Below are 21,126 nucleotides of genomic sequence, written 5' to 3' on the forward strand. Positions count from 1 at the left end.
GCATGAGAACTGATTTGGCTAGGTGAGAGGCTCTGGACTGGGGTCTAAGGGGTAACGTTTCTCCTTATGGAGAGTAACATACCAGCTGGCTTGTCAAGGTAAGGAGGCTTATTCGCCGTGCAATGCTCCTCTGGGAATTTAAATATGCAAATTGCCTCTGCTGAAAAAAAGAGGACTTAACTCTATAGCGCCACCTATTGGAAGTAGCGATCCTACAAGTCACAATCAACCCTTTAACGAGTCGTGCATTATGACTTAACATAAAAGCCAAATCAGTATCTCAATTCGCAGACACGGTGTTTCGGGCTGTTGGCCCTCGTCAGTGCCAAGCATGAGAACTGATTTGGCTAGGTGAGAGGCTCTGGAGAGGGGTCTAATTTGCATATTTAAATTCCCAGAGGAGCATTGCACGGCGAATAAGCCTCCTTACCTTGACAAGCCAGCTGGTATGTCACTCTCCATAAGGAGAAACGTTACCCCTTAGAATTTACTGCTAGTCATACATCCATACATACACATATTTCACTACATAGAGGTAAAACAATCTTTTCTGACTGAAGGAAATCTGTCACACCGGTTAAAACATTTATTGAATTTCCAGTATCTGAGACATTTCATATGCAGAAGTTAGTTACGTTGTTTTAACCCCTTAATGAACTTTGACGTGTATATTTTTCATAGATTGGATGTGGGTATATTGAGCAAACTTGGCTCCATAAGCAATTAAAGATCTGTCTCTACAGCAGTGACCAGAGCTAGCGCTGACTGCTGCGGGTTACCCAGTTAGATGCTACTGTCAATATCTGACAGCGGCATTTAAATGGTTTGAAATTGTTTTGACATAATTAGGTCAAGAAGCCATTAACTCGCTCCACCCCCTGCAACACAATTGTGGGGTGCAGAAGGATTAGAATAGCAGCCGAGGGCCTACCGAAGACGCCGTTGAAGTCATTTTGGCACAGCAAAGGCTGGGCTTCATAGAGTTGAGCAAATTTTTTTACAAATTTGGTTCTGATGATCGCCGACATATTATTTTGGCAATATTTGCTGAGCACAAGCCGACTGTCATTGGGGTCAATGGGAGGTGATCATGAAACATAAATTCGGCACGACTAGGTTAACAATATGGTACAAATATGGCAAATTCAGATTCGGCGACCGATCCCGAACATATTTGCTCAACTCTATTCATAGATTATTTTTACTATATATTGCAGTACTCGCACCTTCAGTTTCCTAGATGGGATAAAGAAAACATGTTAAATGTACTTAAATGTAATTAAAAAAAATAAAAATAGTTAAAACATAAAAAAAACTTTGTTGCCCAATTGTACCAATCCGGAAGTTTAAAAAAATAAAGCAATTTTGGTATTGACTCGTCCATAAGTTTGATGTATCAAAGTGTAAGCTAATTTTCCCATACTATAAACAGGCTAGGAAAAAAAATGAAAACAGAATTGCCGGTTAGTCTGTCACAGCATCTTTGAAAAAAATGCATTAATGAAAATGTTCTCTGTAGGGCAAAATTTTACCAATAAATACATCAACTTGTCGCACAAATATCAAGTCCTCACATCAATGGAAATTTTTTTTTTTTTTCTTTCTAAAGCAATAGGACACCTCGGAACCCTTTATCTACCCTTCTTTCCCTTGTTCCCATCCCCCAATTCTTCCTAAGTTTTCACCTCCACTCCCTTTACCCCCCACTTCCTATTATAGTTAGATGTCTTTGTGACTCTCTGAAAATAACAACTTGTTATGCAAATGGTAGCCTTTATTTCTCCTGCGCCTCATTGGGGGACACAGGACCATGGGTTGTATGCTGCCTGCCACTAGGAGGACACTAAGTTAACACAGAAAGATTAGCTCCTCCTCTGCAGTATACACCCCTTCACTGGCCAGGATTCGACCAGTTCTTGCTTAGTGTCTGTAGGAGGCACTTGGGTCTGTTTTCAGACCCCAACTTTCTTATTTTAATTTTTATTTTAAAGATTTTATTTTTCTGTAAATTTTTAATTTTTTACTTAACGGAGTGAAGGGGGCGACGGGTTCCTTTTTATAGGGTCCGGTCTCCCCTGAACCATCAACAGGCGAGCACGGCGAGTATACCTCCCCGTCCCTCTCCTGCGACGTCTGGGGCACGCCACCTTACTGGGGCGACGGTTCCTTTTATGGCCCGATCTCCCCCCCTGCAAGACGGCGAGCACATAGAGCACGGCTCTCATGTTCCTCTCCGGGGCCCGACACCTGAGACAAGGCCCACATCGATGGCGTCACACAGCCCCATGACTAAAGCCCCTTGGGGTACAGAGGAAGATGGATGGCAAGGTGCACGGATCAGCACCCTCACATGACAGAAGGCCAGCGATTTACCAGCGGCACTGTGAGTACAGCGCTCCCATCTGCGGCAGAGGTGCGGTCCGAGTCCCTGGGGAGCGGCGCCGTCGGTCGGGTGTCAGCGGTAGTCAGCAGCGTTCCGTCGCGGCCGCCGCCGTGCATCGTCGGCAGGGCCCAAAAATTTAGTCCCCGGCTTTCAGCCGGACTATGCCGCAGTTCCGCCCACGTCCATAGCTCCGCCCCTTTTTTCCGGCGCTTCTCGTCTGGGACGAGAGGCGCCCCTGCAAATCTCGGGGGCCATATTACTCTCATCTCTGTGGGGACTCCAAGGTGGCACGCTGACTGACAGGAACCGCCGCGGCTACAATTCCTCCCCGGGGACACAGGCACAGGACCGTGGGTAAGCTGCATCAAGAAAGCTTAACCCCTTCCCTGCACCGTAGCACATATCCTGCCCCTGTCTATATAAACACTGTGTCTCAACCTAAGGAGACCAAAAAGACTAACAAGAAGCACACCGTGTTTTTCACTTCTTGTGCCACTTGCAATACGGCCCTGCTCCGAGCTCACAATACCCCATTATGTGCGGTTTGTGACCAGGCCTCTGTGCAGCCGCCTCCCGCCGCTGCCATTGCCGTCGTCGACCCTGCAGAGCCTAGTCCCCCTGGGTGGGCCACTTCCCTCTCACAATATGTGGTTTCCCTAGCCAAAGCAATTGACTCCCTCCGGGGTCCCTCTTTAAGTCAGACCGCAGAGGACTCTGGCGACGGTACGGATCCGCCCTCCAGGAGGGGGCGCCCTCTGTCCCTAAAGGCCCCGTCTCACATAGCGAGATCGCTAGCGAGATCGCTGCTGAGTCACAAGTTTTGTGACGCAACAGCGACCTCAGTAGCGATCTCGCTATGTGTGACACGTACCAGCGATCAGGCCCCTGCTGCGAGATCGCTGGTCGTGTCGGAATGGCCTGGGCCGTTTTTTGATCATTGAGGTCCCGCTGACATCGCTGAATCGGTGTGTGTGACACCGATCCAGCGATGTCTTCACTGGTAACCAGGGTAAACATCGGGTTACTAAGCGCAGGGCCGCGCTTAGTAACCCGATGTTTACCCTGGTTACCAGCGTAAATGTAAAAAAAAAACAAACAGTACATACTCACCATCTGATGTCCGTCAGGTCCCTTGCCGTCTGCTTCCTGCTCTGACTGAGCGCCGCAAAGTGAAAGTGAAAGTACAGCACAGCGGTGACGTCACCGCTGTGCTGTACTTTCACTTTCACTTTGCGGCTCAGTCAGTGTGGGAAGCAGACGGCAAGGGACCTGACGGACATCAGAATGTGAGTATGTACTGTTTTTTTTTTTTTTTACATTTACGCTGGTAACCAGGGTAAACATCGGGTTACTAAGCGCGGCCCTGCGCTTAGTAACCCGATGTTTACCCTGGTTACCCGGGTGCTGCAGGGGGACTTCGGCATCGTTGAAGACAGTTTCAACGATGCCGAAGTCGTTCCCCTGATCGTTGGTCGCTGGAGAGAGCCGTCTGTGTGACAGCTCCCCAGCGACCACTCAACGACTTACCAACGATCACGGCCAGGTCGTATCGCTGGTCGTGATCGTTGGTAAATCGCTATGTGAGACGGGGCCTTAAGGGCTCGAGGTACCAGGAAACGTACCCATGTCTCACCCCCTGACCACGGGCATGCTTGCTTTTCAGCATCAGTGAGCTCAGTCTCTCGTTCCCCCTCTCCGGAGAACCTAAATGACTCTGAATATGAGTCCGATGACTCTTACGTTCAGGATCTCTCGACTTCCCAAGAGACACTAGATTCTCTCATTGAAGCGGTCAACAAGACCCTGAAAGTGGACACAGAATCCGTATCCACTCCAGAACACGGGGTGTCTTTTAAGAAAACAAAACATGTCCAAAAAGTATTTGTCACTCATCCTGAGTTTAAAGAAATCGTACAAAAACACAGGGACCGCCCCTGACAAACGCTTCATGGGACAAAAGTCTATTGAGGCCAAATACCCTTTTGCTCAGGAACTAATCAAGGACTGGCTACAGTCCCCCGCAGTGGATCCTGCAGTATCGCATCTCGCTTCCAAAACTATCCTATCTCTGTCAGACGGTTCCTCAGTCAAGAACCCCTCTGACCGCCAAATTGACTACTTGGCTCGCTCCGTCTTCGAGGCCACAGGAGCGTCTCTCTTTCCATCTTTCGCTGCTTCTTGGGTAGGTAAGGCTATGGTCGCCTGGACTGAGGTGCTTACCACGACCATCCAAGATAGTAATTTACCTCCAGAGGCGATCAGCCTGGCTAACCAGATAGCCCAGGCTGGGGATTTCGTAGTTAATGCCTCAATAGACGCGGCCAATTGCTCTGCATAGGCAGCCGCAAATGCAATTTCCATCAGAAGAGCCCTGTGGCTCAGAGATTAGCGAGCAGATTCTGCTTCCAAGCGTTCTTTGACATCTATACCCTATCAAGCTGATCGCCTATTTGGAGAAAAATTAGACCAAATAATCTCGGATGCTACCGGGGGCAAAAGTAAATTTCTCCCACAACAAAAGCCTACCCGGCCGTTTCGGTATCAACAACAATCTCGATTCCGGCCTTTTCTTAACAATCCCAATTGGCCGTCTACATCCTTCTCCCCCCGCATCAGGACGAGGTGCGCGTTGGGGCCGAGGTTCCTAGGTCTCATACAGACCTAACCATAACTGGAAACCCAGACCGCGGTTATCTGGGTCTAAGGGATCCAGATCCCTTAGATCTTCCACTCAATGACTCTTTGCAACATCTGGAGGACATCGACAAAGTAGGAGGTCGCCTACTTTCGTTCCGTCAAGCCTGGCTCTCGGTCGTATCCAACGAGTGGGTCAGGGAACTGGTGTCCTCCGGATACAATATAGAATTTTCCTCCCCCCCCCCCCCCCGACCAAAGACAGCGGCTTTTCTCCAGGCCATACGGGCACTACAAAGGGATGGAGTCATCATTCCGGTTCCCCAAGACCAAAGGTTCAAAGGGTTTTACTCGAACCTATTCGTGGTCCCAAAAAAGGACGGATCGTTACGTCCGATTCTAGACCTAAAACTTCTGAACAAATTTGTCAAAATTCGGCGCTTCAGAATGGAATCTCTCCGCTCTGTCGTCGCGTCTATGGAAAAAGGAGAGTTCCTAGCATCTATAGACATCAAAGATGCTTACCTCCACATCCCAATATTTCCTCCTCATCAACAGTTCCTTCGCTTCGCATTTCGCGAGGAACACTTCCAGTTTGTGGCCTTACCTTTCGGCCTCGCCACCGCTCCCAGAGTTTTCACAAACGTCATGGCGGCTGCCATGGCCATTCTTCATTCCAGGGGAGTGGTGGTACTTCCGTACCTGGACGACCTACTGATAAAAGGCCCATCGTACCCAGCCTGCGAAGAGTCCGTCGATCTCTCGGTGGATACTCTTTCTCGCCTGGGTTGGAAGATAAACTTCGAAAAATCCTCTCCGATCCCGACTCAACGGATCTCCTTTCTGGGAATGATGCTGGACACTTCCCGCGGTCTGGTCATCCTCCCTCCAGACAAGGCCCTTGCCTTGCTGCGGGAAGCTCGGAGTCTTTCCTGTCCAGTCTCACACTCCATTTGTTTCAGCATGCGCATTCTCGGGCAGATTGAAGCGGCCATAGAAGCAGTCCCGTTTGCGCAATTTCATCTTCGTCCACTACAACTTGGGCTGCTGTTGGCGTGGAACGGGAACCCGTTTTCTCTCGACCGCCGTTTCAGTCTGTCCCCACGAGTCAGACAGACCCTCAGGTGGTGGACGCTGAAGTCCTCCCTGAACCAGGGAAGGTCATTTCTCCCAGTGCGGTGGCTGGTGGTGACCACCGATGCCAGCCTCATGGGCTGGGGGGCGATTTACAACCACCACACAGCACAGGGGCGGTGGTCCACTCAAGAGTCCCCATCAATATCCTGGAAATCCGAGCTATCAGGCTAGTGTTGTTAAGGTTTCACCACCTTCTGGCGGGTCACCCCGTCAGAATCCAGTCTGACAACACCACAGCTGTGGCGTACATCAACTGCCAAGGGGGAACCTGCAGCAAGACGGCCATGCTCGAGGTGTCGCACATTCTCCGTTGGGCCGAAACCAACCATTCGCTCATCTCAGCGATCCACATACCAGGTGTGGAGAATTGGGCGGCGGACTTCCTCAGTCGCCAGGGTCTCGCCTCGGGCGAGTGGTCCCTTCACCCAGAGGTTTTCCAACAGATTTGTCATCGTTGGGGGACCCCGGACGTGGATCTCATGGCCTCCAGGCTAAACAACAAGGTCCCACAGTTCATTGCCCGATCCCTCGACCCACGTGCCGTTGGAGCAGATGCCTTGGTCCTGCCGTGGCGTCAATTCCGCCTCCCATACATTTTTCCTCCTCTCCCCCTGCTACAGAGGGTCATCAAGAAGATCAGGGCAGAGGGGGTGCCAGTGATCCTCGTGGCGCGGGACTGGCCGCGCCGAGCATGGTACGCGGAACTGGTTCAGCTCGTCAGACGTCCCTTGGCGTCTTCCAGATCGCATGGATCTTCTCTCACAGGGCCGGATTTACCACCAGAACTCAGGGGCCCTGTCTTTGACGGCCTGGCCGTTGAATCCTGGATTCTAGGCCAAGCAGGTTTCACTCCCAAGGTGTCCTCCACCATGATCAGGGCTAGGAAACCTGTGTCCATGTGCAGTTACCACCGTACCTGGCGAATCTTCTTCGCATGGTGCGACGCACATGGATGATCGCCTCTGGCATTTTCCATCCCTTCCATATTGGAATTTCTCCAATCAGGACTAGTCGGGTCTCGCACTTAGTTCCCTCAAGGGACAGATGTCAGCATTATCAGTCCTGTTCCAACGAAAAATTGCCAATAGATTACCGGTTAAGACATTCTTTCAGGGAGTTTCCCGCGTGGCACCTCCTTACAAGATGCCTTTGGATTCGTGGGATCTTAATTTGGTCCTTGGAGCCCTTCAGGAGGTCCTCTTCGAACCACTGCAGGACGTCTCTCTGACAATCCTTTCCTGGAAGGTAGTTTTCCTAGTGGCTATTACATCCATCAGACGTGTTTCGGACTTGGCAGCACTCTCCTGCCGACCTCCGTTTCTGATTTTTCACCCGGACAAGGCAGTCTTGAGGACTTCTCCTTCTTTTCTGCCCAAGGCAGTTTCCTCTTTTCACCTCAACGAGGAGATTATTCTGCCTTCGTTCTGTCCGGCACCAGTCCATCGCATTGAGAAAGCTCTGCACACTCTCGATGTGGTGAGGGCCCTTCGACGGTACGTCTCACGGACGGCTCCCTTCCGCAAGTCGTATGTCCTATTCGTACTTCCAGAGGGACCAAGGAAGGGTTCTCCCGCTTCCAAGGCTATTCTAGCCAAGTGGATTTGATCGGCTATTCAGGAATCCTATCGTGTCAAGGGGTTTCCTATCCCAGAAGGGATTAAGGCCCATTCTACTCGGTCGGTGGGCGCCTCTTGGGCCATTCGGCACCAGGCGTCAGCACAACAGGTCTGCAAAGCTGCGACATGGTCCAGCTTGCATACTTTTACGAAGCATTACCACATTCATTCTCTATCTTCTGCAGACGCCGCCCTTGGCAGGCGCATTCTGCAATCGGCAGTACCTTAGCGGTAAGCCAGTGGTACATGGGGTATTAGCAGATGTGTTGCTCCCCACCCAGGGACTGCTTTAGGACGTCCCATGGTCCTGTGTCCCCCAATGAGGCGTAGGAGAAAAGGAGATTTTTGTGTACTCACCGTAAAATCTTTTTCTCCGAGCCAATCATTGGGGGACACAGCACCCACCCTGTTAGCCTTTTGGCTTGTTGCTACTCCTTTGGTTTTGACATAGTTTTGTTTTTCGTTTCATACTCCTACTGCTTTACTACCGAACTGGTCGAATCCTGGCCAGTGAAGGGGTGTATACTGCAGAGGAGGAGTTAATCTTTGTGTTAACTTAGTGTCCTCCTAGTGGCAGGCAGCATACAACCCATGGTCCATGGTCCTGTGTCCCCCAATGATTGGCTCGGCGAAAAAGATTTTACGGTGAGTACACAAAAATCTCCTTTTTTACGTCACAAAAAAGATGTCCTGTTCTTTTGTTTTCCTTGTTTGTTAAATACTTTAAATAAAGAATTCATTAAAAAAAGTACAGTATATAAATTGTACAGACCTACAGAAACATGTTTGCAGATCATGAGTTACATTAAATACTGTAAAAATGGAAACCATAAAAATCAATGGGGAATTTTTATTTTCCTTTTATTTCACTTGTAAGTTTTTCATTGAAATTTTATGCTAAAAATGAATGATGTGTGTAAGTGCGGGGATTTCTGCTCGTGGAACTCATACTTGAATCTTGAATAAATCGAAATGTTTTGAAAATGTTTCAATTTTTTTTATTTGCTGTTTATCACGTCTTTCCATCTTGTGATTTCCGTAATTCCGCATTCTCCTTCTTGTCAGTGATGATATGTGTATTTATTTGTTTAGTCTATGGTCTGATGGGTCAGCACTTAATCCGATACTTGTGACAAACATGTATTTTTTTCCTTTTATAGATCAGAATATGGCTTCACATCCCAGCTGTTATGCAGCATATTATACCCTTCAGGACCTATGTTATAAGGTGTGTGCGTATATAGCAATTACTTGGTTTATGAAAGTCTAAAAGAAAATAAAACAAATATGTGATAACTTGTAGATAGTGGGATGACTACTGACACTCTTGGTCTCCAAATTGGGGCTCTGAAATGCCCTATTGGCATGAAGTGGCCGCTGCAAGTAATCTAATACTCAATTAATTTTCTGTGGGATTACCTAAAATACAGGAGTATTGTCCTCAGAGCATCACCTATCCGCAGGCTTTCACCTAGATGATAGCATGCACTTGTTGGGTGCAACACATTTTTCTGCTTTTGGGGAAACCATGGGCACCACGAAGAGGCTTGAAGCTAATGCTGTCATTTGGTTTTGGGCAGGGCTGTGGAGTTGGTAAGCCAGATCTCCGTCTGCTCAATTTCCATGACACAGACTCCACAAAAATGGATTCCAACTGCACAACGCCCTGCGAGGGCTGTGGAGTCAGTAAGCCAGACCTCCGACTCCTACTCAATTTCCATGACTCCGACTCCACCAAAATGGACTCCAACTCCATAGCCCTGGTTTTGGGGTACTAAACCATCAACCTGCCTTCATGCAGACTTCTATCGACTGCCTAATAAGCTTTTTAAAGGGAATCTGTCAACCCAAAATTCACCTATAAGCTAATGCCTCTGGCATCAGGGGCTTTTCTACAGCATTCTGTAATGCTGTAGATAAGCCCCAATGTAACCTGAAAGAGAAGAAAGACAAGTTAGATTATACTCACCCAGGGGCTGTCCCGGTGCGGTCCGGTCTGATGGGCATCGCGGTCCGGGTCCAGGGCCTCCCATCTTCTTTGCTTCTTGCCGTGGCTCCTGTGCAGGCGTACTTTATCTGCCCTGTTGAGGGCAGAGCAAAGTACTGCAGTGCGCAGGCTCTGGGCCTCTCTGACCTTTCCCGGCGCCTGTGCACTGCAGTACTTTGCTCTGCCCTCAGCAGGGCAGATAAAGTACGCCTGCGCCGGACCCGCGGCTAGAAGCAAAGAGGACGTGAGTGTTCGAAGGATGATAGTCCTATAAAAATATGGAAGCAGTGTTAATAAATTATTAGTCTCCAGAAAAAAATGCAAGTAGTGCTATGTTCAGGTTAAATACCCAAACCAGGGACTCAAACAGAATAATAAAGCAAAGATACAAGTAATGAGTGTCAAAAGTTAATTCTTGTAGATGGCTAAAGTGCCAAGTGCTTAATATGAGGACCAATGGCAGATAGTGTAAACAAGGAAAAAGGCTTAGGAAAATACATGATACATAACCTGTGAATGCAGCACGGACCCCGACGCGCGTTTCGCAATAGCTTCTTCCTTGGGGGGTTTTCGTGAGAGTTATGTTGAGAGATTGTCTGACTTCTGGTCAGACAGAGGTTGTGGTTACAAGATGGCAGTGTGGGACTACAGCAGTGTGAGGAAGAACTGAAGTTGGCAGCTTGTGAGTATAATGCTAGGGTCAGGGACCTTAGATTAATTGCACCACCCCGGTGCTGGAAAAAAAAAAAAAGGGTCGAGTTTGGAACACCACGTCGTGGGTCTCCTGATCTGAATGTATCAGTGGCAGATGCATATATGCGGCTGCTGAGTTTTTGGGTCAGAAGACCCACGGCTGGAAAAGTCCTCACTGTTCGTTTTCTGACCATGGATGTCTTATTAAACCTTCCTAATTGTGAGTTCACATGCTGGGTCTTTGGAAATCCTCTCCAAATAAAGCCAAAATTCTCTGCAGAGAGAAAAGACATGCTTACTGTGGCCTTAATATTTTCGGCATGTCAGTTGTGTTGCAGATTTATGGTGAGTTTTGATCTGGGATTTCACTCCTTCACTGTGTAGGCATCATAATGACTGTTAGATATCCTTGTTCTAGGGCTCTTGTAATTATACTCCCAATTATTGTAGGATATTTCTTCAAGAACAGCTGTAACAAGGCAGGTAAAGCACGTTATTTAAAAGTCAGGTTCTGACTTTTCTGCGTTTCATGCAGCACTTACCTTGCTAAATATCAGAAGTGCAGTGTCCCCCAGGTGCCTTAAGAGTCCCCAAGGTGAATACAGATGTATACTGTGCCCACCAGTATGTGTATGCACTCAGCCAGGTTGCACCTACTTTTTCTGTAGATGAAATGTAGGAATGTAGATCTCTGAACCTGCCTATGTGGTGATAACTGTTTTCTGTTCTGTTCTTCCAGGTATTTGTGTAAACTGTCTGACCAGGATCTACGGCAAAGTGCAGCCCGTAACATGGCTGACCTAATGTGGAGCACGGTGAAGGAGCCCCTGGACACCGCTTTGTGCTTTGATAAAGAAAGCCTTGACTTGGCATTCAAATATTTTATGTCCCCTACACTAACAATGAGACTTGCTGGGCTGAGCCAGATAACGGTAAGTGCGCCATCTTCTCCTTGGAAACCTTTGTCATGTGCCAGGTTTCCTCTTATGCTGGTTGTAATGAATTTATATCCTGGCTTTATTTTCTATCAAAATACATTTTCATATGTTAAGTAAATAATCTCTTGTCATATTAAATGTGCTGTTTCAATAAATATTTTCACAACTTTTCTCTGTTCAAGATTTCTTAGAATTAAAAGTGGAAATAACCTCACAGAAATTAGCATAGATCTTAGTGTGGCTGGGAACATGTATTTCTCCTACGCCTCATTGGGGGACACAGGACCATGGGTGTTATGCTGCTGCCACTAGGAGGACACTAAGTAGACAGAAAGATTAACTCCTCCTCTGCAGTATACACCCCTTCACTGGATACAATTTCAACCAGTTCTTGCTTAGTGTCTGTAGGAGGCACTTGGGTCTGTTTTTTTCAGACCCCAACTTTATTTAAATTTTTGATTTTTAATTTTACGTAAATTTTTATTTTTTTTATCTAGCGGAGTGAAGGGGGCGACGGGTCCTTTATTTATAGGGTCCGCTCTCCCCCGAACCAACAGCAGGCGAGCACGGCGAGTATACCTCCCCGTCCCTCTCCTGCGACGTATGGCGCACGAAAAGCTTGCGCCGGGGCAACAGTTCCTATACGGTCCCGATTCCCCCCCCCCCCCCCCACCTGCAATAGAGCAATGTGCTCTGGAGAAAATGCAGCCGGAGGGGAAGATGTGCCGCAGCACCAACAAAAACCCCTTTGATCAGACGATGCATCAGGGGCCTCTCCATCCCCATCCAGGGTGCATGGATTGAGTACACACCCTCACAGAACCGCCCTGCAGATGTGAGAACCGGGGAGCACTGCGGCTGTAAGTACATACCCCCCTGCTCCCCTGTGTGCGGCAGCGATGCGGTCCGGGTCCCTGGAGAGAGACGCCGCCGACCGGGGGTCGGCGGTGCTTGGCGGAGGTTCAGAAACGCTCCGTCGCGGGCCGCACATCGCCGGCAGGCCCCAAAAATTTAGTCCCCGGCTTCTTCAGCCGGAGTAGGCCGCAGTGGGCAAAATCCCTCTCACGGCCGTAGCTCCGCCCCCTACATCGGCGCTTCTCGTCTGGGACGAGAAGCGCCCTCCAAAACTCGGGGGCCATATTTCCACACTCTCTGCACGGAGCCCACGCTTCTACAGCGCTCCAGAACCGCCATAACTCTCCCTGGGGACACAGACAGGACCGTGGGTAACCTGCTTCAAGAAAGCTTAACCCCTTCCCTGGCGTATACTGCCCGCTCTGTCTCCAAAGGCACTATGTCTCAATCCAAGGAGACTAAAAAGGGTAACAAGAAGCACACAGTGTTTTTCACTGCATGTGCCACTTGCAATGCGGCCCTGCCCCGAGCCCACACTACTCCTTTGTGTGCAGATTGTATCTCGCCCTCTGTGCAGCCGCCTCTTGCCGCCGCCGGTACTGTCGCCGATGCCGCAGCCGTCGACCCTGTAGATCCTAGCCCCCCTGAGTGGGCAGCCTCTCTGTCATGATCTGTGGCTTCCCTAGCCAGGGCAATTGACTCCCTCCGGGGCCCCTCTCCAGGTCGGACCGCGGAGGATTCAGACGACGGTATGGATCCGTCTACCAGCAGGGGGCGTACCCGGTCACTTTCTACCCGGGGCTCTAGAAAACGTGTTCACGTTTCATCCCCTGACCATGAGCTAGCGGGCCCTTCAGTGCCTGCAAGCTCTGCTTCCCGGTCCCCTTCCCCAAACTCGGATGACTCTGAATATGAGTCCGACATTTCCTACGTTCAGGACTCCCCCTCCTCCCAAGAGTCTCTCGACTCTCTCATCGAGGCGGTCAACCAGACCCTGAAGGTGACTGAGGACTACGTATCGGAACCCGAACACGTGGTGTCTTTCAAAAAGACTAAACGTGTTCAAACGATTTTTGTCACTCACCCTCACTTCAAGGAGATTGTACAAAAACATAGGGATCGCCCAGATAAACGTTTCATGGGACAAAAGTCCATCGAGGCCAAATACCCTTTTTCTCGGGAATTAATCAAGGACTGGCTGCAGTCTCCCTCAGTGGACCCTGCTGTGTCACACCTCGCGTCCAAGACCATCCTGTCTTTCGGACGGTTCCTCCGTTAAGAACCCCTCCGATCGCCAGATTGATTATCTGGCTCGTTCCGCCTTCGAGGCCACAGGAGCGTCTCTCTTCCCTTCCTTCGCCGCCTCTTGGGTGGCTAAGGCTATGGTCTCTTGGACCGAGACTCTTTCCTCTACCATCCAAGCCAGTGACTTACCCCCCTGCAGCAAGCATCCTGGTTAACCAGATAGCGCAGGCCGGAGACTTCATAGTCAACGCCTCTATGGACGCAGCCAATTGCGCTGCACAGGCAGCCGCCAATGCAATCTCCATCAGGAGAGCCCTGTGGCTCAGGGATTGGCGAGCAGATTCGGCTTCCAAGCGTTCTCTAACAGCCCTGCCTTACCAGGCTGGTCGGTTATTTGGAGAAAAATTGGACCAAATGATCTCGGATGCTACCGGAGGGAAAAGTTAATTTCTCCCCCAGCAAAAACCTACCCGGCCCTTTCGGTACCAGCAGCAACCTAATCCGACACTTCAGGATGGAATCCCTCCGTTCTGTGGTCGCGTCTATGGAAAAAGGAGAATTCCTGGCATCCATAGACATCAAGGATGCCTACCTGCACATACCAATCTTCCCTCCGCATCAGCAGTTCCTCCGCTTCGCTTTTCGCTGGGAACACTTCCAATTTGTGGCCTTGCCCTTCGGTCTCGCCACCGCTCCCAGAGTCTTCACGAAGGTCATGGCGGCTGCCATGGCCATTCTTCATTCCAGGGGAGTGGTGGTAATACCGTACCTGGACGACCTACTGATAAAGGGTCCTTCCTACCCAGCGTGCGAAGAGTCCGTCGTTCTCACGGTGGATACTCTTTCTCGCCTGGGATGGAAGATAAACTTCGAAAAATCTTCTCCAATTCCGGCTCAACAGATCTCTTTCCTGGGGATGATACTGGACACTTCCCGCGGTCTGGTCATACTCCCTCTAGACAAGGCTTTGGCCTTGCAGCAGGGAGCTCAGAGTCTTTCCCGTCCAGTCTCCCACTCCATTCGTGCCAGCATGCGAGTTCTCGGGCAGATGGTAGCTGCCATGGAAGCGGTCCCATTTGCGCAGTTTCACCTCCGTCCCCTGCAGCATGCGCTACTGTCGGCTTGGGACGGCAACCTGTCCTCCCTCGACCGCCGATTCATCCTGTCCCCACGGGTCAGGAAGACCCTCAGGTGGTGGACGCTGAAGTCCTCCCTAACCCAGGGAAGGTCCTTTCTCCCAGTACGGTGGCTGGTGGTGACCACCGATGCCAGTCTCATAGGCTGGGGAGCGGTCTTCAACCATCACACAGCCCAGGGGCGGTGGTCCACTCAAGAGTCTCGCCTTGCCATCAATATCCTCGAGATTCGAGCTATCAGGCTAGCATTGTTCCAGTTTCACCGCCTTCTGGCAGGTCACCCAGTCAGAATCCAGTCCGAAAACGCCACGGCCGTGGCATACATCAACCGTCAGGGCGGAACCCGCAGCAGGACGGCCATGCTCGAGGTGTCTCACATCCTTCATTGGGCGGAGTCAAACCATTCGCCCATCTCGGCGATCCACATTCCAGGTGTGGAGAATTGGGCGGCGGACTTCCTCAGCCGCCAGGGCCTCGCCTCCGGAGAATGGTCCCTTCACCCGGAGGTCTTCCAGCAGATTTGCCATCGCTGGGGGACCCCGGATGTGGATCTCATGGCTTCCAGGATGAACAACAAGGTTCCTCAGTTCTTTGCTCGGTCCCTCGACCCACGGGCCCTCGGAGTAGACGCCCTGGTCTTGCCTTGGCGCCAATTCCGCCTCCCGTACATTTTTCCTCCTCTTCCCCTGCTACCGAGGGTCATCAAAAAGATCAGGGCAGAGGGGGTACCAGTGATTCTCGTCGCGCCAGACTGGCCGCGTCGGGCATGGTACGCCGAACTGGTTCAGCTGGTAGCTGATGTCCCCTGGCGTCTTCCAGATCGCGTGGATCTTCTTTCACAGGGCCCGATTTACCACCAGAACTCAGGGGCCCTGTCTTTGACGGCTTGGCCGTTGAGTCCTGGATTCTAGGCCAAGCGGGTTTCACTCCCAAGGTGTCCTCCACCATGATCAGAGCTAGGAAACCTGTTTCCATGCGCAGTTACCACCGTACCTGGCGAATTTTTTTCTCATGGCGCGATGCACAGGGATGATCTCCTCTGGTATTTTCTATCCCTTCCATACTGGAGTTTCTTCAGTCCGGACTAGAGTCGGGACTTGCCCTTAGCTCCCTAAAGGGTCAGGTTTCGGCATTGTCAGTCCTTTTCCAGCGGAAGATTGCCAATAGGTTGCCGGTGAAAACTTTCTTCCAGGGAGTTTCCCGTGTGGCGCCTCCCTACAAATCGCCCTTGGATCCGTGGGATCTTAATTTAGTTCTCGGAGCTCTTCAGGAGACTCCCTTCGAACCGCTACCGGACGTTTCCTTGACCTTCCTTTCTTGGAAGGTAGTCTTCCTAGTAGCCATTACGTCCATCAGAAGGGTTTCGGAGTTGGCTGCACTCTCCTGCCGCCCTCCTTTTCACATTTTTAATCCAGACAAGGCGGTATTGAGGACCTCTCCCACCTTTTTGCCCAAGGTCGTCTCTTCTTTCCACCTCAATGAGGAGATTGTTCTGCCTTCGTTCTGCCCGGCACCAGTCCATCGCATCGAAAAGGCTCTACACACTCTTGATGTGGTGAGGGCTCTTCGTCGGTACGTCTCGAGGACGGCTCCCTTCCGCACGTCGGACGTCCTGTTCGTACTTCCAGAGGGGCCCAGGAAGGGTTCTCCCGCTTCAAAAGCCACTCTGGCTAAATGGATTCGGTCAGCCATTCAAGAATCCTATCGTGTCAAAGGTGTTCCTATCCCAGCTGGGATCAAGGCCCATTCTACTCGGTCGGTGGGCGCCTCGTGGGCCATTTGGCACCAGGCGTCAGCACAGCAGGTCTGCAAGGCTGCGACGTGGTCCAGTTTACACACTTTTACCAAGCATTACCACATTCATTCTATCTCTTCTGCAGACGCCGCCCTTGGCAGGCGCATTCTGCAAGCGGCAGTTCCTTAAGCCGTAAGCCAGTGGTACATGGGGTATTAGCATATTGCTCCCCACCCAGGGACTGCTTTTGTACGTCCCATGGTCCTGTGTCCCCCAATGAGGCGTAGGAGAAAAGGAGATTTTTGTGTACTCACCGTAAAATCTTTTTCTCCGAGCCACTCATTGGGGGACACAGCACCCACCCTGTTAGCCTGTTTTTTTGGCTTGTTGTTACTTCTTGGTTGACATAGTTTGTCTTTGTTCATGCTCCTACTGCTTTACTACCGAACTGGTTGAAATTGTATCCAGTAAAGGGGTGTATACTGCAGAGGAGGAGTTAATCTTTCTGTCTACTTAGTGTCCTCCTAGTGGCAGCAGCATAACACCCATGGTCCTGTGTCCCCCAATGAGTGGCTCGGAGAAAAAGATTTTACGGTGAGTACACAAAAATCTCCTTATCCTAAATTGATCTGTGTGTCCCCCACATAATATTCCATTTGGACAAATCAGTAGTTGTAAACACCCATCTTAATGTTTAACCAAAAAAGATACACATTTAACACAATCAACAACTAGAATGAAAAACCTAGATAGTGATCAAAAAAGCCTGGGATGGACATGAACCACAATGTAATCACAGTGCATGGCGGTAAGTAATCTATGAAAGAATGAATGAATGTTGCACAAAACCCTAATGCATATGAAGTAAAGGGGTGAGATGGCAATGCCTCATCTGACCTATCATGCATAAATTAGTGCAAATAAATTAAAAGCGCAAAGTAAATGGTGATCACCCATATTGTGGTAGATGTCCCCCCAGGGTAGCTCCCTGTGAAAAAGCTAGTGTGAAACGCATGTCTGGACTCCGCCATTCCCTGGGGGGGACCTCTACCACAATATGGGTGAGCACGATTTACTTTGTGCTTTTAATTTTATTTATTTGTACTAATTTATGCATGATAGGTTAGATGAGGCATTGCCATCCCACCCTTTTACTTCATAAGCATTCACAGTGTCTTGTGCAACATTCATTTATAGATTATTTACCACCATCCACCGTGATTACATTGTTGTTTATGTTCATCCCAGTCTTCTTTTGGCCACCATCTAGGTTTTCCGTCCCTGTTGTTGATTGTGTTAAATGTATATCTTTTTTTAATATATTATTAAAACTTTTTAGGATTATAAGATTTGTTGACTTTAGCCCCTTCATGATGGAGGTATTTTCATTTTCACCCCCCCCCCCCCCCCCCTTCTTCCCAGAGTCTTAACTTTTTTTTAATTTTTCGGTTAATATAGCCATGTGAGGGCTTGTTCTTTGCAGGACGAATTGTACTTTTGAACACCATTGCTTTTAACGTATCGTGCACTTGTAAACTGGAAAAAAAATGCGGTGAAATTGCCAATAAAAAAAAAAAAAAAAAAAGGCAATCCCACAGTTGTATTTTTGTTTTGCATTTTTTACCATGTTCACTAAATGCTAAATCTGACCTGCCATTATGATTCTCCTGGTCATTTCGGGTTCATAGACACCAAACGTATCTTACGTTTTTTTTTTTTTTATCTAAGTGGTGAAAAATTTTTTTCCAAACTTTGTTACAAAAAAAAATAAAAAATTGTGCCACTTTCCGATACCTGTAGTGTCTCCATTTTTCTAGCTTTCGGTTTGGGTGAGGGCTTATTTTTTGCGTGGCGAGCTGTCGTTTTTAATTATATAATTTTGGTGCAGATACGAACTTTTGATCACCCGTTATTGCATTTTAATGCAATGTCGTGATGACCAAAAAAAGGTAATTCTGGCGTTTTTTTTTCTCTACGCCGTTTAGCAATCAAGTTAATCCTTTTTTCTCATTGATTGGGCGATTCAGAACGTCGCCATTCCAAATATGTACATGTTTGATTCTTCTTTTTTGTTTTATTTTGAATGGGGCGAAAAGAATTTGATTTGAACTTTTATATATATTTTTTTTTATATTTTTAAAAACATTTCTTTTACTTTTTGCATACTTCAATAATCTCCATGAGAGACTAGAAGCTGCCATAACCCGATTGCCTCTGCTACATACAGGCGATGATCAGATCGCCTGTATGTAGCAGAATTGCTCACTTGCTATGAGTGCCGTCCTTTGGGCGGCGCTCATAGCAATCCGGCAGTGACAACCATAGATGTCTGCAGGAGACCTCTGGTTGTCATGCCAACCCATTTGTGACCCGCGATCACGTTACGGGGGTCACCGATGGGCGACTTTCCGGCTTGCTCGCCGGATGTGCGTTAAATTCTGTCAGACTTTGACAGTGGTATTTAACAGGTTAACGGCTGCAGGAGGATCACAATCCCTCCCATGGCTGTTAGCGGTACATGTCAGCTATTTAAAACAGCTGACATGTGCCGGAAAAGATGTGGGCTCACCGCCAGAACCCCCGTCAAAGGGAGGGTGTCATGCCCAATGTCGGAAAGAGGTTTAAAGGGGTTATCTGAGATTTTGTTTATTTATTTTTTTTCCTATGGGTCTAAGAACTTACACGCAGGTAGTTGCTAACTGAAAGCCAGTTCTGCTAGAGACTTTCTGCATCGGCTCAGAACAGTCACTGATAGCTCCTGCCTGAAATTCTCCTGCTTTCTATATGTCGATGGTCTGTCACTGCTGATGTCATGCTGATTGACAGCCAACTCCTTTCTGCCTAACTGCTTAGAGCTAGCTGTCAATCAGCATGGCTTCAGCAGTGACTCCTTGTAGGCAGAGCAGCCCAGAAAAGGAAGAGCTGCTCTGCCGTCGGGTAGAACAGGCAGGTTAGCAACTACCTGTCAGTAAGTTCTTGGCCCCATACAAAAAAATAACCAAAGCCCCTGATAATATTATTATTATTATTTATTGTTATAGCGCCATTTATTCCATGGCGCTTTACATGTGTGGAGGGGTATACATAATAAAAACAGGTACAATAATCTTAAACAATACAACTCATAACTGGTACAGGAGGAGTGAGGACCCTGCCCGCGAAGGCTTACAATCTACAAGGGATGGGTGAGAATACAGTAGGTGAGGATAGAGCTGGCCATGCAGTGGTTTGGTCGATTGGTGGTTACTGCAGGTTGTAGGCTTGTCGGAAGAGGTGGGTCTTCAGGTTCTTTTTGAAGGTTTCGATGGTAGGCGAGAGTCTGATGTGTTGTGGTAGAGGGTTCCAGAGTAGGGGTGATGCGCGAGAGAAAGAGAAATCTTGTATACGATTGTGGGAAGAGGACATAAGAGGGGAGTAGAGAAGGAGACCTTGTGAGGATCGGAGGTTGCGTGTAGGTAAGTACCGGGAGACGAGGTAACAGATGTATGGAGAAGACAGGTTGTGGATGGCTTTGTACGTCATGGTTAGGGTTTTGTACTGGAGTCTCTGGGCAATGGGGAGCCAGTGAAGGGATTGACAGAGGAGAGAGGCCGGGAAATAGCGGGGGGACAGGTGGATTAGTCGGGCAGCAGAGTTTAGAATAGATTGGAGGGGTGCGAGAGTGTTAGAGGGGAGGCCACAGAGCAGGAGGTTGCAGTAGTCAAGGCGAGAGATGATGAGGGCATGGACTAGGGTTTTTGCAGATTCTTGGTTGAGGAATGAACGGATTCGTGAAATATTTTTGAGTTGAAGTCGGCAGGAAGTGGAAAGGGCTTGGATATGTGGTTTGAAGGAGAGATCAGCGTCAAGGATTATCCTGAGGCAGCGAGCTTGTGGGACTGGGGAGAGTGGGCAGCCATTTACTGTAATGGTTAGGTTCGTTGGGGGGGGTCGCGTGAGATGGGGCAAAGATGATGAATTCTGTTTTGTCCATGTTAAGTTTGAGAAATCTAGCGGAGAAGAAGGATGAAATAGTGGACAGACATTGAGGGATTCTGTTTAATGCTGGTTAAATACATTTAATGCTTGAAATATTTGATGTGCATACAATTTTTGCTTGTGGTCTATGTTGACTTCTGCCATGACTAAAACCAAAAGGACCTATTTATACTCAATGTGGTCTATCAGGCGCTGCTGTTTAATGACATGTAAGGGTGCGTGTCCACTGTCCGGATTGACGGCGCTTTGGACGGATTGGAAAACCCGCTCCGCCCAAAGCGCCGTCTCCTTCTGTACACGCGGTGATTCCGGATGTGTTCATTGCACACATCCGGAATCGCCGCACGCTATGCATAGGACCCTGTTATTTACCTTGTGGTGACGGAGCGTCGCCGCAAGGTAAAAAGGCATGCTGCATTCTAAAAAGATGCGCCGCATGTCCGTAAACGCAGGGCCGCCGGATGTGTGTTAGCATGCATAGTGGAGACGGGATTTCATAAAATCCCCTCCACTATGCTGTAACATCTGGATGCTGCGGGATGGACGCTGTGGTTGTACGCAACGTTCAATCCGCAGCTAATCCGGATGTAAACAGGCCCGTGGACACATACCCTTACATACACTTCTGTTAATTTGATCTGCTCTATTATGCTTGGGATACAGTGCAAAACACATCACATGACATTAAGATCATGCTGCCGCTTTGTCACATATCACGACATCACAACTATTGGTTTCCTTTGGCGTTGCATTGAAACTTATTGTGCTACAGAGCCACAAATATTTTTA

The 21,126-nt window shown here is 48.9% G+C and overlaps 1 protein-coding gene across 2 annotated transcripts in view; it reads left to right on the plus strand.

Moving 5' to 3' along the window:
* USP34 (ubiquitin specific peptidase 34) overlaps positions 1-21,126 on the plus strand; it is a 260,330-nt gene that overhangs the window by 79,071 nt on the left and 160,133 nt on the right. For both annotated transcript variants that reach the window (XM_077282722.1, XM_077282723.1), the window contains exons 6-7: positions 8,931-8,998; positions 11,190-11,382. In XM_077282722.1, the coding sequence (XP_077138837.1) occupies positions 8,931-8,998; positions 11,190-11,382 (261 nt within the window). The remainder of the gene's footprint in view (positions 1-8,930; positions 8,999-11,189; positions 11,383-21,126) is intronic.

Source organism: Ranitomeya variabilis, chromosome 2, assembly GCF_051348905.1.
Source record: "Ranitomeya variabilis isolate aRanVar5 chromosome 2, aRanVar5.hap1, whole genome shotgun sequence".
NCBI lineage: Eukaryota > Metazoa > Chordata > Amphibia > Anura > Dendrobatidae > Ranitomeya > Ranitomeya variabilis.